We start from the raw sequence: 12248 nt of genomic DNA on the forward strand, positions 1-12248 counted from the left end.
GCTTCAATCATCTAAGAAATCATCTCCAGATCTTACAGTCTGTGAAGAGGAATGAAACATAATGCTTCATTTACAACTGAAATCGACACAAAGATAAAATAGTGTAGTAAAAAAGTGCAGCTGATATATCTATGATGACTGTAGGAACCATTGGCGTGGAGGAGGTCCCACTGCTACATCGTCTCCTTATTTACCAAGCTACATCCTACTGACAATCTTTACTATGTTTATGATTACTGGAAGGCCCTGCCGAGTGCAGCCCATATTTAAAGAATACATTTCTAACTGTTTCTCTTTCTTGTCAGTTTTTGTACTGTATGTTGTTCTTAATAAGATCAAAATATTCTTTGTTGTTTTCTCAAGGACCAGACTCCTGATAATTATACATGTAATGCAAATTCTTTGCACAGTGTAATTTAGTCTCATGGCCATTGGTTGCCAGTGACATTATGCTAGAGACAAAGGCCGGGGTTTCCACTATTTAACCAGTAGGAGCTGGGCCACATGTAGCAGTGTTCTTCACGCCTGCATAGATGGACCTGCTACACACTGTTGGTTCCTACAGTTATCAGCGATATATCATCTGCATGTTTTTACTACATTATTTTATTTTAGGGTATGTTTTGATTGTAATGGAAGCATGATGTTTTATTCCTCTTCACAGAATGTACGAGCTGAGGGTGATCTCTCAGCTCAGTAAACTTATTTGTAATAAATAAGTTTCTGAGAAAATAAAGCAACATAAGGACACTTCCAGGTGGTTAATTTAATCAAGACTGTATTTTTCTTTGGCACCTTGAATCACAAAAATTTTTGTAATTTTGTCATTATTTCACATTGGTGAATATGCTAACAACATTTAATCTTCAAAAGTCAATTTTAGCTCAACTCTACTTTCTTCAGATATAAAATTAAAAGATAACCACACATGAAACCAAATTGTGAAAGTCACATCATATTATATTGTGGGCAACAGCATTGCCTTCAAATTCAAATCCACCACTATCATCCCTTCCTCTATTCCCTCTACTGTTCTCGGCCTGTAGAGAGTCCTCAGCCAGTTGCTTTAGTTTGCCGTCCCATGCAGCCCTCCAGTGACACTAACAGGAGTAATGTGTGTGACATACAGACACATCATTTCATTTCAACACCACCATGCAGCTCTGTTCAGTTTTCATGATTGATGGTATCCATATACATTACTCTTTTCCGTTTTTGGGCAGGGTAATGTTTGTTGTTGTCATTGAAATTATTGCATTAAAAGTATATGTTTGAAAACCACTTGCTTTTTGATGCACATTTCTGTTAGAAGTGGTAAGACATTGACTTGCTCTGACAATAGAACTGATATATCCTGCCTGTTACAGTGGGTCTTATGGTTTGACACAAATGCAGACATTGATAACTCACTGTTGTGCACCCATAAACCATAACCAGCTGATTTGAGAACCACATATATATAAAGGAGAAATGACAAAAAAAATCATATAGATACACCATGGTTGTTTGTGTTAATTCCTGTCAACTTTTGCATATATCAGTGTTCACGAGTTAAAATTCTGAAAATTATGCATTCTGTTTTACACTGGTAAATGATGTTTCATAATCCCACATTCGCCGTTATGTGACTTTGATTTCCAAAATTGTTACTAGGTACTTCTTTTTACTTTAATCAGACTGTAATGTCTGATTGAGAGCAAGGTGATAAAAGACATAAATTAGCACATCTGAAAAAATTTTAGGAAGCAGTTTCATGGGGAGTCATAGATTGCCTACCCCAGTCAGGGTGGCTGAACTGTGACTTGAATTGAACTCTTTTTGTGTGCTTGATTTTACACAAACTGATTACATACGGCTTATTGTGCCATGGTTCCACATGGCAAAGCAAACAGCTCCTGTGACCAACACAGCACAATGGTCAGTTGTCATAAGGAGGGTATCACAAGCCATCTGAGGAACTAGGCATCCTAGTGCAAGATCACATGTTTAGTAAGCTGACATTGCGGAAAATGCCACACAGGATCTCTGAAAGGAAGGGTTTCTATACATTACAGCACGAGCAGGGCTCTTGGTAGTGCTGACATGGCGGAAAAGCTGGGTAAATTATGTAATGATTGACCAACAGTTACACCTATCACCTCTGGCCTATTATTACTTAGAGATAGGAGATTTGACATTCAAGAAACACTATCCCGTCAGGCTTGCATATATACTGCCTAATTCAACAAGCATCATGCAGTCATCGTCAACCACTAGCTAAGAGGGGAAGTCCACAACGGTCGAATAGAGATGAGACAACAGGCTGCCATCACGGGTCTCTGTCTTCACTAGCCACAGGCTACTGCCTGTGATAATGTGTCAATTTAACATACATATAATGTAACCGAATACAAGCATTGAAATCATTCGGGGGAGACATCAATTGCTATTGCAAAGTTTGTAAGTTCCAAAGATATTGCGCACCTTCCCAGAAGAAATCCGTGTCATTAAATAATCCATGTAAAAAGAAATAACTTCTCCAAAGGAGACGAAAGTTAATGGGGTTTCTAGCAGAAGAAATAGGTGGAGTGCACATCCCTCAGAAGATCCGCAGAGAGGTACAACTGGACTCAAATGTATTACCCTCTACATCAGCTCAGTCTAAACAGATGCACTCTAATTGCAGTAATAAATGGATGCCAGAACTGTACTACATGTTCTGCACACAATGTGGTCATTGGATTCTGGACTGCCAAAGCACACTAGAGGAAAAAGATTGTCTCATTATTCTGAAGTTGTGTATCTGTGTCTCAAGCTAGGCCTTACTTTTAAAAATTGTGTGAAGAAAGGCAAGGGTTTTTGCTTATTCTGTAAAGGTAACCACCACAAATCTATTTGTGACCTCAAAACATCAACATTGTCCAGAGCATAAATGATTTCTAGTTCAGTGGAAAATGTAAACACAGGGCAACCCTACTTCATGCATCTGCAGACAGCAAGCATTTTATGTAGAGGACCCACAAGCGAGAGAAAACTGTTCATTGTATTCTGGACGCTGGCACTCAGTTCACCTTTGTTAACAGATCTTTGGTTGCCAGTCTGAATTTACAAGTGATTGATATTAGGGCCCTGCCACAGTCAACACATTTGAGTCCAAGATTATCACATCTGAATTATGCAGACGTGTCTGTCTTAATTTATGAACTATATGGAACAGCAAGCACATTAGTATCAACACCTTTGAGACTTCACATTCCTTCAGCAACCACCAGCCTATACCATGAGATGCTGCAATTATGCAACATGCATGTAACCTCTCACTAGCTGATACCAATGACAAATGTATGGACACTTCCTTTGATCTACTTGTAGGAACTGACCAGTACCAGCAAATTGTTCACAACACATTACCCTTATGAATGTCTCCATCCGTAGTCTTACTGTCCTCGAAGTTTGACTGGATTCTCAGTGGGAGTTGACCAGGTGTTTCAACAATCCACACCGCCATTAACCTTGCTAACCTCATGACCCAAAGGCCAATGGGTGATAACATCAGCAGTTTCTGGGATTTAGAAATGATGTGTGTTAGGTTTGAACAGGAACCATCAATGAGCATGAGAGACTCTGTGCTTTTGGAAGAGTTCAATGGATCTTCTCAAAGATGCTGCACTGCAAAAACTTGTACAAAAAATCAACAGGCTTAGACACATTTATGACTCTCAGATGTTAGATTACACCAGACAATACCATATTGAGTTAGCTCCTTCTGAAGCACATACTGCCACTTCTCATAATTTAAAAAAAAAAAAAAAAAAGAAAAGAAAGGAAGACAGGGGATTATAAAATGGTAAGCTGTTTTTGATGGATTTGCTCATGAAGAAACCGTACTATCGCTTAATGACATTTTAGTAATTGGTCCTAACCTTCTATCAGAAGTAATGGCTGTGCTTCCATGATTCTGCTATGATGTTTTGCCATTATAGTCAGTATTACTCAAGCTTTCCTTCAGCTTGTGCTTCACTCAGATGATTGAGACTTCACAAGATTCCTATGGTATAAGGTCTCCCATCAGTGAAATTTCACAATCAATTTAGACAAGGGACATGACTGTTTACTGCTTCAAACGCCTTCCTTTAGGTTTTAGATGCAGCCTCTTTCTGTTGTCAGTCCCTCTCAGGGAACTGGCTACCACTTATAAAGCACAATTCCCCATGGCTGCGTCCTAATACTTAAGAATATGTACAGGGAGGATATTGCAGCTCAGATTGAAGGACAAGATGGACTGGTGTCTCTCTACTATGAACTGATCTCATTGATGCAACAGACACAGTTGCCATTGTAAAAATGAGCTACAAATTAACTACGTACGAAACATAGAAGGCCCTAGGACAAGATATAAAAATGAATGCTACAGTGCTGTATATATTATGGGACACAACAAACAATTTGCTTTCTTTACCTCAAAAGGCTATCACTAGCAAAACGTTAGACATGATAGCAACCAAAAGAAATTTTCTGTGAATTATTGCAAGCTTCTATGGTCCTTTGGGTTTTGTGTCTCCAATACCTATGACCAGAAAGATTTTATTCCAAGACAATTGTGTCAACTGGGATTGTGTTGGGGTGAAATCCTGCCTCAACAACTTGCCTCGAAAGGTATATGTGGCTATCATCACTTCTCTCTCTCCATATATGTCTATACACAGATGTATCTCAACTTCTGTGAAGGGAAGATTGTGTGTTCACATTTTTGGGGAGGCTTCAGAGTGAGTGCATTGTGCTGGCTTGTACATCACGTATGATGAAGATGGAAACACTTACCCACCTAATATGCAGTAAAAACAGTTTAGTGCCCATCAAGAGACTAACAATCTCACATTTCGAATTACTAGCTACATTTTTGGGAACAAAACCTTTGGTATATTACTGCAATGATACTAACTGTGACATTGGCAATATGGTGCTATGGACTGACTCCTCCATAGCCCAAGCATGGGTACAGTTAAGACCCCAGAGTGTGGATGTTGATTATCCTACATCCAGCTTGGTGGGAAGGCAGGTGGGAAAGAATGGTTAGTCAAGTAAAACAAGGCTTTCATAAAATACTCGGCCAGACCAGTTTGTATGTTGAGGGACTTCAAACTATTCATGTAAGCATTGAAACTGCAATCAACTTGAGACCTATTTCCCAGAGTCATGAAGAAGTACTCATGCCAGTTCACTTCCTGGCATGGCGAAGACGTACTACTTTACCAAACAGGGTTGAGCCTTCGAAGCCAACAGACTTAGTAAAAGGATTCAAACTTCAGCAGAAACTAACACAAGATGTTTAGAATCGTTGGAGCAAAAACTACTTACTGTCACTCAAGAGTTTTCACGAAGTTCAGAATGTCAGTAGAAGTCAGAAGATTAGAATCGGTGACTTCATCCTTTACCAAGTAAATGTCTTTCCCCAATGCATGAAAAAAGCCGAGTGTAAAGAACTTATGACTTGATCAGCACAGGATTTGTTGGACTGTTATTCTCACTGCTCCAGAGTGAAGAGAGATTACCAGGCCAATCAAGTTGGTGATAGTCACAGCTCAGTAGAATTATATATTATAATATATTTGTATAACTTTTTCTATATGGTATAAATAAGTATTCTTGTTGTTGTGAAAGCTAGTGGTGCACCTTACTTATTCAACTTGGAGCTACACCAACTTTCCCACATGTGCATCAGACTTTCTGCCATGCCTGCTGTTACATCCCCCATTACTGGATCAGTGTCTCCTGATGGGCTCTGTATCCCTTTGAGGTGATGTCATGTAGCTGATGGTTACAAAGTATACGAACAATATCTTAAAACTGTAGTGTCATTGAATGTTTCCTCCCTGTTGAAATCTTCTCCACAACCTGGCAATGATGCTATGGGTGGCATTCAACTCCTGCAAAATCTCATATCGATGGTAGCTGACCTCTATTGTGGGAATGATTAGGTCACAGTGTCATCCTAGTGTGTGCACTGTGTGCCATTCTGCTTTTGTATGACTTGCATACTGTGAGTAAAACAAGTGCACCGCACAGCCAGAACCACTATACCTAACACATCTGCTAACAAGCAGTGTTCTTGTTACATGTTTCAGTCATGTCACAGGTAACTTTGTGGAATGTTTCCATGACAGTTCCAATATCCTTTAACTTATGGGCATGAGTGTAGGTGTTGCTTATTTTTTTTTATTTCAAGTAGTCTGTAGGTATTAAACTTCAGCAGTCTGTTATTACATATTTTTTCTATGTTGTGCTTCTGATGAGAGTAGTTATTTCCTATACAATGCTACATCATTTCCAAACAAACTGTAGAGAAAGTATTTGTATCAGGACCTTAATGTCAACTTGTTGATGGACTGAAAACTGAAAGAAAACAAAAACCTTTTATAAAAGCAAAATTAAGTGAATTGTTATAAGTATATGGTAAATAGGTTGTATTAATTGCAACAAAGTGACAAATGACAGACTGTGAGAATATTTAAGTTCTTAGGTTTCTGTGACTAGTGTCATTCTGAATAAAATAATTTTGGATATTAGGTTGTGTCATTATAAAATCTTGGGGAGAGACAGGTCAATAAAGTGACATATTATCATTCAGTAATGTCATATGTAATAATGTTGTGGAGCAACTTATCTTTAAGAAAGAAAATCTTCATTGCTCAAGAATGTGCAGTAGAGGTGATCATCCTTGATATCTGTTTAAAGAGTTTGACATTTTAACTGCTGCTTCACAGTATATTTATTCCCTCATGATGTTTGTTGTAAATAATCCACTGCAATTCAAAAGGAACAATGGTTTACATAATTATAATGCTAGAAAGAAGGAAAAATGAAATCCATTACTCCACATTAAGGTTGTCTATAGCACAAAAAGGGGTGCACAACACTGCAACAAAAAAATTTTGATAACTTACCTAGGGATATAAAATATATGAGAGACAGCAAAGTAAAATTTGAAAACAAACTAAAAAAGTTTCTCCTTGACAACTCCTTCCATTCTGTAGAAGAATCTCTATTACTGTAATGTGTAAATGTGGTGGGTAAGAAATACTAATTCACACCAGTTGGTACTTAAAAAAGAAGAGAAAATGAAGTTTTCAACCTGTAGAAATATTTAAAAATTGAGTTGTGATGTGTATGTAAAATGCCTCATTTCACATCATTATGACTTATTGTGCAAATGATCCATGGAACAGGAAACTAACTAAACACTAAGGCAACTCAGTTACTGATGGTTTGGCTGAATTTGGAGTGATCCTCTTCAGGGTGGTTGACTACTGGATACTGGTGAATGTCTTCCCCTACATACTGTGTGTTTTGGTTATAAGATGGCTGCTGACATCACATATCTGGGATGCCATTGGATAATTTGAAGGGAGATGATATGGAGAGGGATGGCTGTACAGTAGGCTGTTGCCTGTAGCACTGTGGTACATGATTGGTAGGCAACAGCAAAATGGCAGGCTGTTGCCCATACTAGTCTAATATGTGAACAGTGTGCAATGCTCATAGGTGATTGATAGACAGTAGCAAATCAGCAGCTTGTACCTGGGGGTAATGTTTTCCTGCAGTGAAATGTTACGGATGTATGGCAGTTCTCTCATGGCGGCTTTTTATGCTGTCAACCCAGGTCAAGTTGTGCTGGTGAACACATGATCCACTGGACTGGAATTTCTGGCAGCCAGGTTGTAGGTAATTTGTAGCTGTCCTTGACGTTCATGCTATTAGGGCATTTAAATATTTCAATAGCCACTCTATTTTTTGCTGCTGTATCCACAACTGCTGAGCGAGCACATGACGTTCTTGAAAACTGATAGAGTGGCCGTATTCCTGGTGGTGTTCTGCTACAGCTGTCTTGTTGTTCTGACCCAGTCACACACACATTCATGATCCAACATGCAGGTGCTAATGGGTCTCCCAGTTTTGTAAACAGAGATTCACCACATCCACATCAAAGTTCGTAGACTCCTGGGGTGTGGACAGAATTTATGGAAACCTTCCTGAGCCTCAGCAGATCTAAGTTCTTGCTGCCACTCTAGAATTTGGGTTTGATTTCTCCATAATGCAGAACCTTGTGTAAATGGAACCTTGTGTAAATGATCACTGATGGCTCTCATATAAGGTAAGTGAAGAACAGGAAGAGTTTCTTCTGTAGCTTTCTCTGTTTTGAGTTCACTGCACTTCATAGTGTGCCATTCACATGGAATATTGTCTTGAGCTCGCTCTGTTCATGTTGTATATGGTTAGCATCTGGTAAGCTTGGGCTGCCATTACAGATGGTATTATTTTGTGCGGATGGTGGTGCGAATCCTAAGGTTTCCAGTAAACTTTGTTATAGCTTGCCACTAGATTTTCTGTACACCTCCACACCCAGAAAAGGAATTCTCGATTATTTTTCATTTCTAGTGAGACCTGTATGGTTTTACGTAACCTGTTGGGATACTGATGGAATCGGCGTAGTTCTGCTTCTCCATGCATCCACATGACGAATGTGTCATCCATGTACCATGACCAGCAGTGAGTTGGAATTTAGTGCAGTCTGTTTGTTAACTTCCTTGATTCATCAGCTGTTACAGGTGAAAGGTGTGAGCCAACTGCCATTCCATCTGTCGGTTCATAAAATTTGCACTGACAACTGAAATGTGTTGATGACAAGCACAGTTGCAGAGGTCTGGCAGTATTTGCTCCTGTAGGATATTGATGGTTTCAGGCAATAGCCTACTGTACAGCTGTCTCTCTCAGTAGCACCTCTCTTCAAATTGTGCAATGACATCCCAGGTAAGTGATGTCAATTGCCTTCTGATAGCCGAAATATACAGTATATAGGTGAAGACATTCTCCAACATCCAGCAGTCAACCACCCCAAAGAGGGCCACTACAAAGTCGGTTGACATATAGGCAGTTCAGTTGCCTTAGTGTTTTGTAATGACCTGGCATAATACCAAAAAATATTTTATTTGAAACATTTAAGTTGTTCATGATTTTAAAGCTGTTGATATTGATTATTTCAGGCTACTACTGGTGGAGGTGGGTGGCCCATGAGTGTCTGGCTGACACCAGAACTGACACCTGTTTATGGTGGTACATATTTTCCACCAGATGATCGTTACTTTGGGAGGCCAGGCTTCAAATCCGTTCTCCAGACACTTAAAATACAGGTTAGATTCTTCATATTTTTACACTTCATTACATGTATGATATTATTATTATTATTATTCGTTACAGTCAACTTTGGACTACGCATTTACATGGAAACATGTTGAAATAATGAGCCTCGCCTCCAGATAAACACTAGACAGCAGTAAATGTGAACTGGGAAGAACAGAATTTTGTCTTGGAATAAATGAGTAGGTCTGTAATGTACTCATATTGTAAAGATACTGTGAAAAGTAATGAGGTATCCTAAACAGAATGACCTATATGGATTCTGAGAACATTGATCATGGGAAACTCAACTCATACTTTTCTAAAATGACACCATGAAGGCCATTTATTAAGGCAATCAAATAGCCGCAGTATTCCTCGATTTCCAAAAAGTAGTTGACTCGGTACCATACCAATGCTTAATATCAAAGGTGCACTCGTATGGGGTATCAAATGAAATTTGTGCCTCGATTAAGAATTTTTGATAGGGAGGGTGCAGCATGTTATCTTAGATGAAGAGTCACCAGCAGATATGGAAATAACTCTGTGTGAACTACTGGGAAGTGTGTTGGGACACTTGCTGTTCATGTTGTGTTTAATATACAACAGACCTTGCAGACAATATTAAGTTACCTCAGACTTTGTGAAGATGATGTAGTTATCTACAATGAAGTAGTGCGGAAATAAACAGTGCAAATATTTTGTCAGATCTTCATAAGATTTCAAAATGTGCAAAAATTCTCAACTTGCTTTAAATGTCCAGAAATGTAAAATTACACACTTCACAAAAAAAGAAAAAATAGGATCCTATGACTATAATGTCAGTGAGTCACAGCTGGAATTGGTCAACTCATACAAATATCTGGGTGAAAGAATTTGAAAGGTATGAAATGGAACGACAACATATACTCAGTTGTAGGTAAAGCAGGTGGAAGACTGTGATGCATTGGTAGAATACTAGGGAAATGCAATCAGTTTGCACAAGAGACTACTTATAAATCACTTGTGTGCCTCATCCCAGTATATTGCTCAAGTGTGTGGAACCCATTCCGGATAGGACTGACAGGGGTTTTTGAACAGATATGATGATGTGCAATACAAATGGTAACAGATTCATTCGACCCATGGGATAGTGTCACAAAGATGCTGAAAGAACTGAGCTGGCAACACTTGAACTTCATTGTATGTTGTATGTCTCTGTTGCTATATCCATTCACATGGAATGCTATCTTGAGCTTGCTCAGACCATGCTGTATGTAGTTAGCATCTGGTAAGCTTGGACTGTTTTGTAGAACAATGTTCTTTTTTGCTGGATGGTAGTGCGAATCCTCATGCAGGAACCTGTTGTTGTGCATCGGCTTCCTGTAGATCACCTTTAATTTCATTATATATCAATGCAAATAAATGTGCTTTTTTGAGAATTTTCCTAAGTTATCATTGTCCTGTGCATAATCTAGTTTGTTGTAAATTGGTATTCGTGATGTAGTTGCTGTAGCAGATAATCTAACTACCATATTGTGTTACATCTAGTTTTCCCTTGAAGAGGAGTATATAGTATCTGCATTTGCCATAAATTAACTCCATTTTTGAGTTTGCTAATAACTACAATGAACCTCAGAAAGCTTTAGAAAACAAGTAAATTTTACCATAGGGTTTTCTGTTGCCTTAAAAGAAATATTGCTTCATGTATTTGCTTCAATTATTATAGGGAATTATTATTTTTTTAGCTCAACAAATATAAAAGATAATCATCAGGCTTAGTTTAAAATTATTTGTTCACTGACTTGTAATACATTGCACCAGCCAAAATGCAGCCACACTTTGAATGCTATTATCAAACAAGGAATGAGTTGGTTGATGTTTATAAGCAGCTAGAAGTTGCCCCGACTACTGACAAATGATTGGCATCTGCTGCAAATCGGTGTGTTGGAAGAGATCCCAAGTGTCATGTACCTGTGGTATCTGTCATTACTTGTCCACTTGACTGGAAGAGGCATCTTGTACAGTGGAGATGGGGACCAGTGAGGACTCAGGTTGTTATACTGATCACTCTAACCAGTAACTAAAACTGAAACAGCCAAAGAGACTCACTTCACCTGTTTTGGGGAAATCTGTTTTGTCCAGTGTCAAGAGGAGACAAACACAAAAGGGTAGGGTCTGTTAATCATCAGCAGTTCAAATGTATGGCAAATGATCGTATGCATTAAAGAAATAGCAGCAAGTGACAGGAAAGGACACCAGGAGCATTCAGTATGTATGCCTAGGGGCCTCATTCAACATGTCGAAGAAACTATTCCAGCAGCCATTGAAGGAGCAGGCTGCAAACAACAGCAGATTGTGGCACATGTTGGAACAAATGATGCCTGTCATCTGGGCTCATAGTTTATACTTGGATCATTCTAGTGACTGGCAATGAAGGTTGAGAAGACCAGCCTTGCACACAGATTTTCATCGTAACTCACAATTTGCAGCATTGACTGCAGAACTGATTGTGGCCTCTTGGTTCTCAGTTGAGCAGAAGGACTGAACCAAAGACTTTGAAACTTATTTGACAAGTTAGGCCTTGACTTCCTGGACTTGTACCATAGGGTTGAGAACTGTAGGGTCCCCATAAATTGGTCAGGTGTGCACTACACATCAGAGGCTGTTACCCAGGTTGCTGATTGTGTATGGGGTGCACACAACAGTTTTTAGATTAGGCGATTCTCCATCCAATCCAGATAACAATAGCTGTAGGAAACCCATAAGTATCAGTGTAAGATTGAAAAGAATGCCTCCCACATGTGAGAGTATTTAAAATCCTAGTGGTTTACTGCTGAAGCATTCACAACAAAGTTCTAGATTTTGAAGTGCTCCTGAAAAACAGTGAAGCTTACATAATAGTAGATACAGAAAGCTGATTGAAACATGAAATTTATATCAGTGAGATTTTTGTGGAAAATTTAAATGTACAGGATAGCTTACTGGGAAATGGAGGTGGTGTATTTGTCACAGTAGACAAGAAACTCAAATCCACTGAGATAGAAACTGAACCTGCATGTCAGATTGTTTGGGCAAGACTCAGTATCAGGGGTAAGCTAAAGTATTAATTGTGG

The 12248-nt window shown here is 38.9% G+C and overlaps 1 protein-coding gene across 2 annotated transcripts in view; it reads left to right on the top strand.

The window, feature by feature from the left end:
* The window catches only part of LOC126235865 (spermatogenesis-associated protein 20), a 351026-nt gene that overhangs the window by 16488 nt on the left and 322290 nt on the right, over window positions 1-12248 (top strand). For both annotated transcript variants that reach the window (XM_049944767.1, XM_049944766.1), the window contains exon 4: window positions 9021-9167. In XM_049944767.1, coding sequence (XP_049800724.1) covers window positions 9021-9167 — 147 coding nt within the window. The remainder of the gene's footprint in view (window positions 1-9020; window positions 9168-12248) is intronic.

The sequence above is a fragment of the Schistocerca nitens genome, chromosome 2 (assembly GCF_023898315.1).
Source record: "Schistocerca nitens isolate TAMUIC-IGC-003100 chromosome 2, iqSchNite1.1, whole genome shotgun sequence".
Classification (NCBI taxonomy): Eukaryota; Metazoa; Arthropoda; class Insecta; order Orthoptera; family Acrididae; genus Schistocerca; species Schistocerca nitens.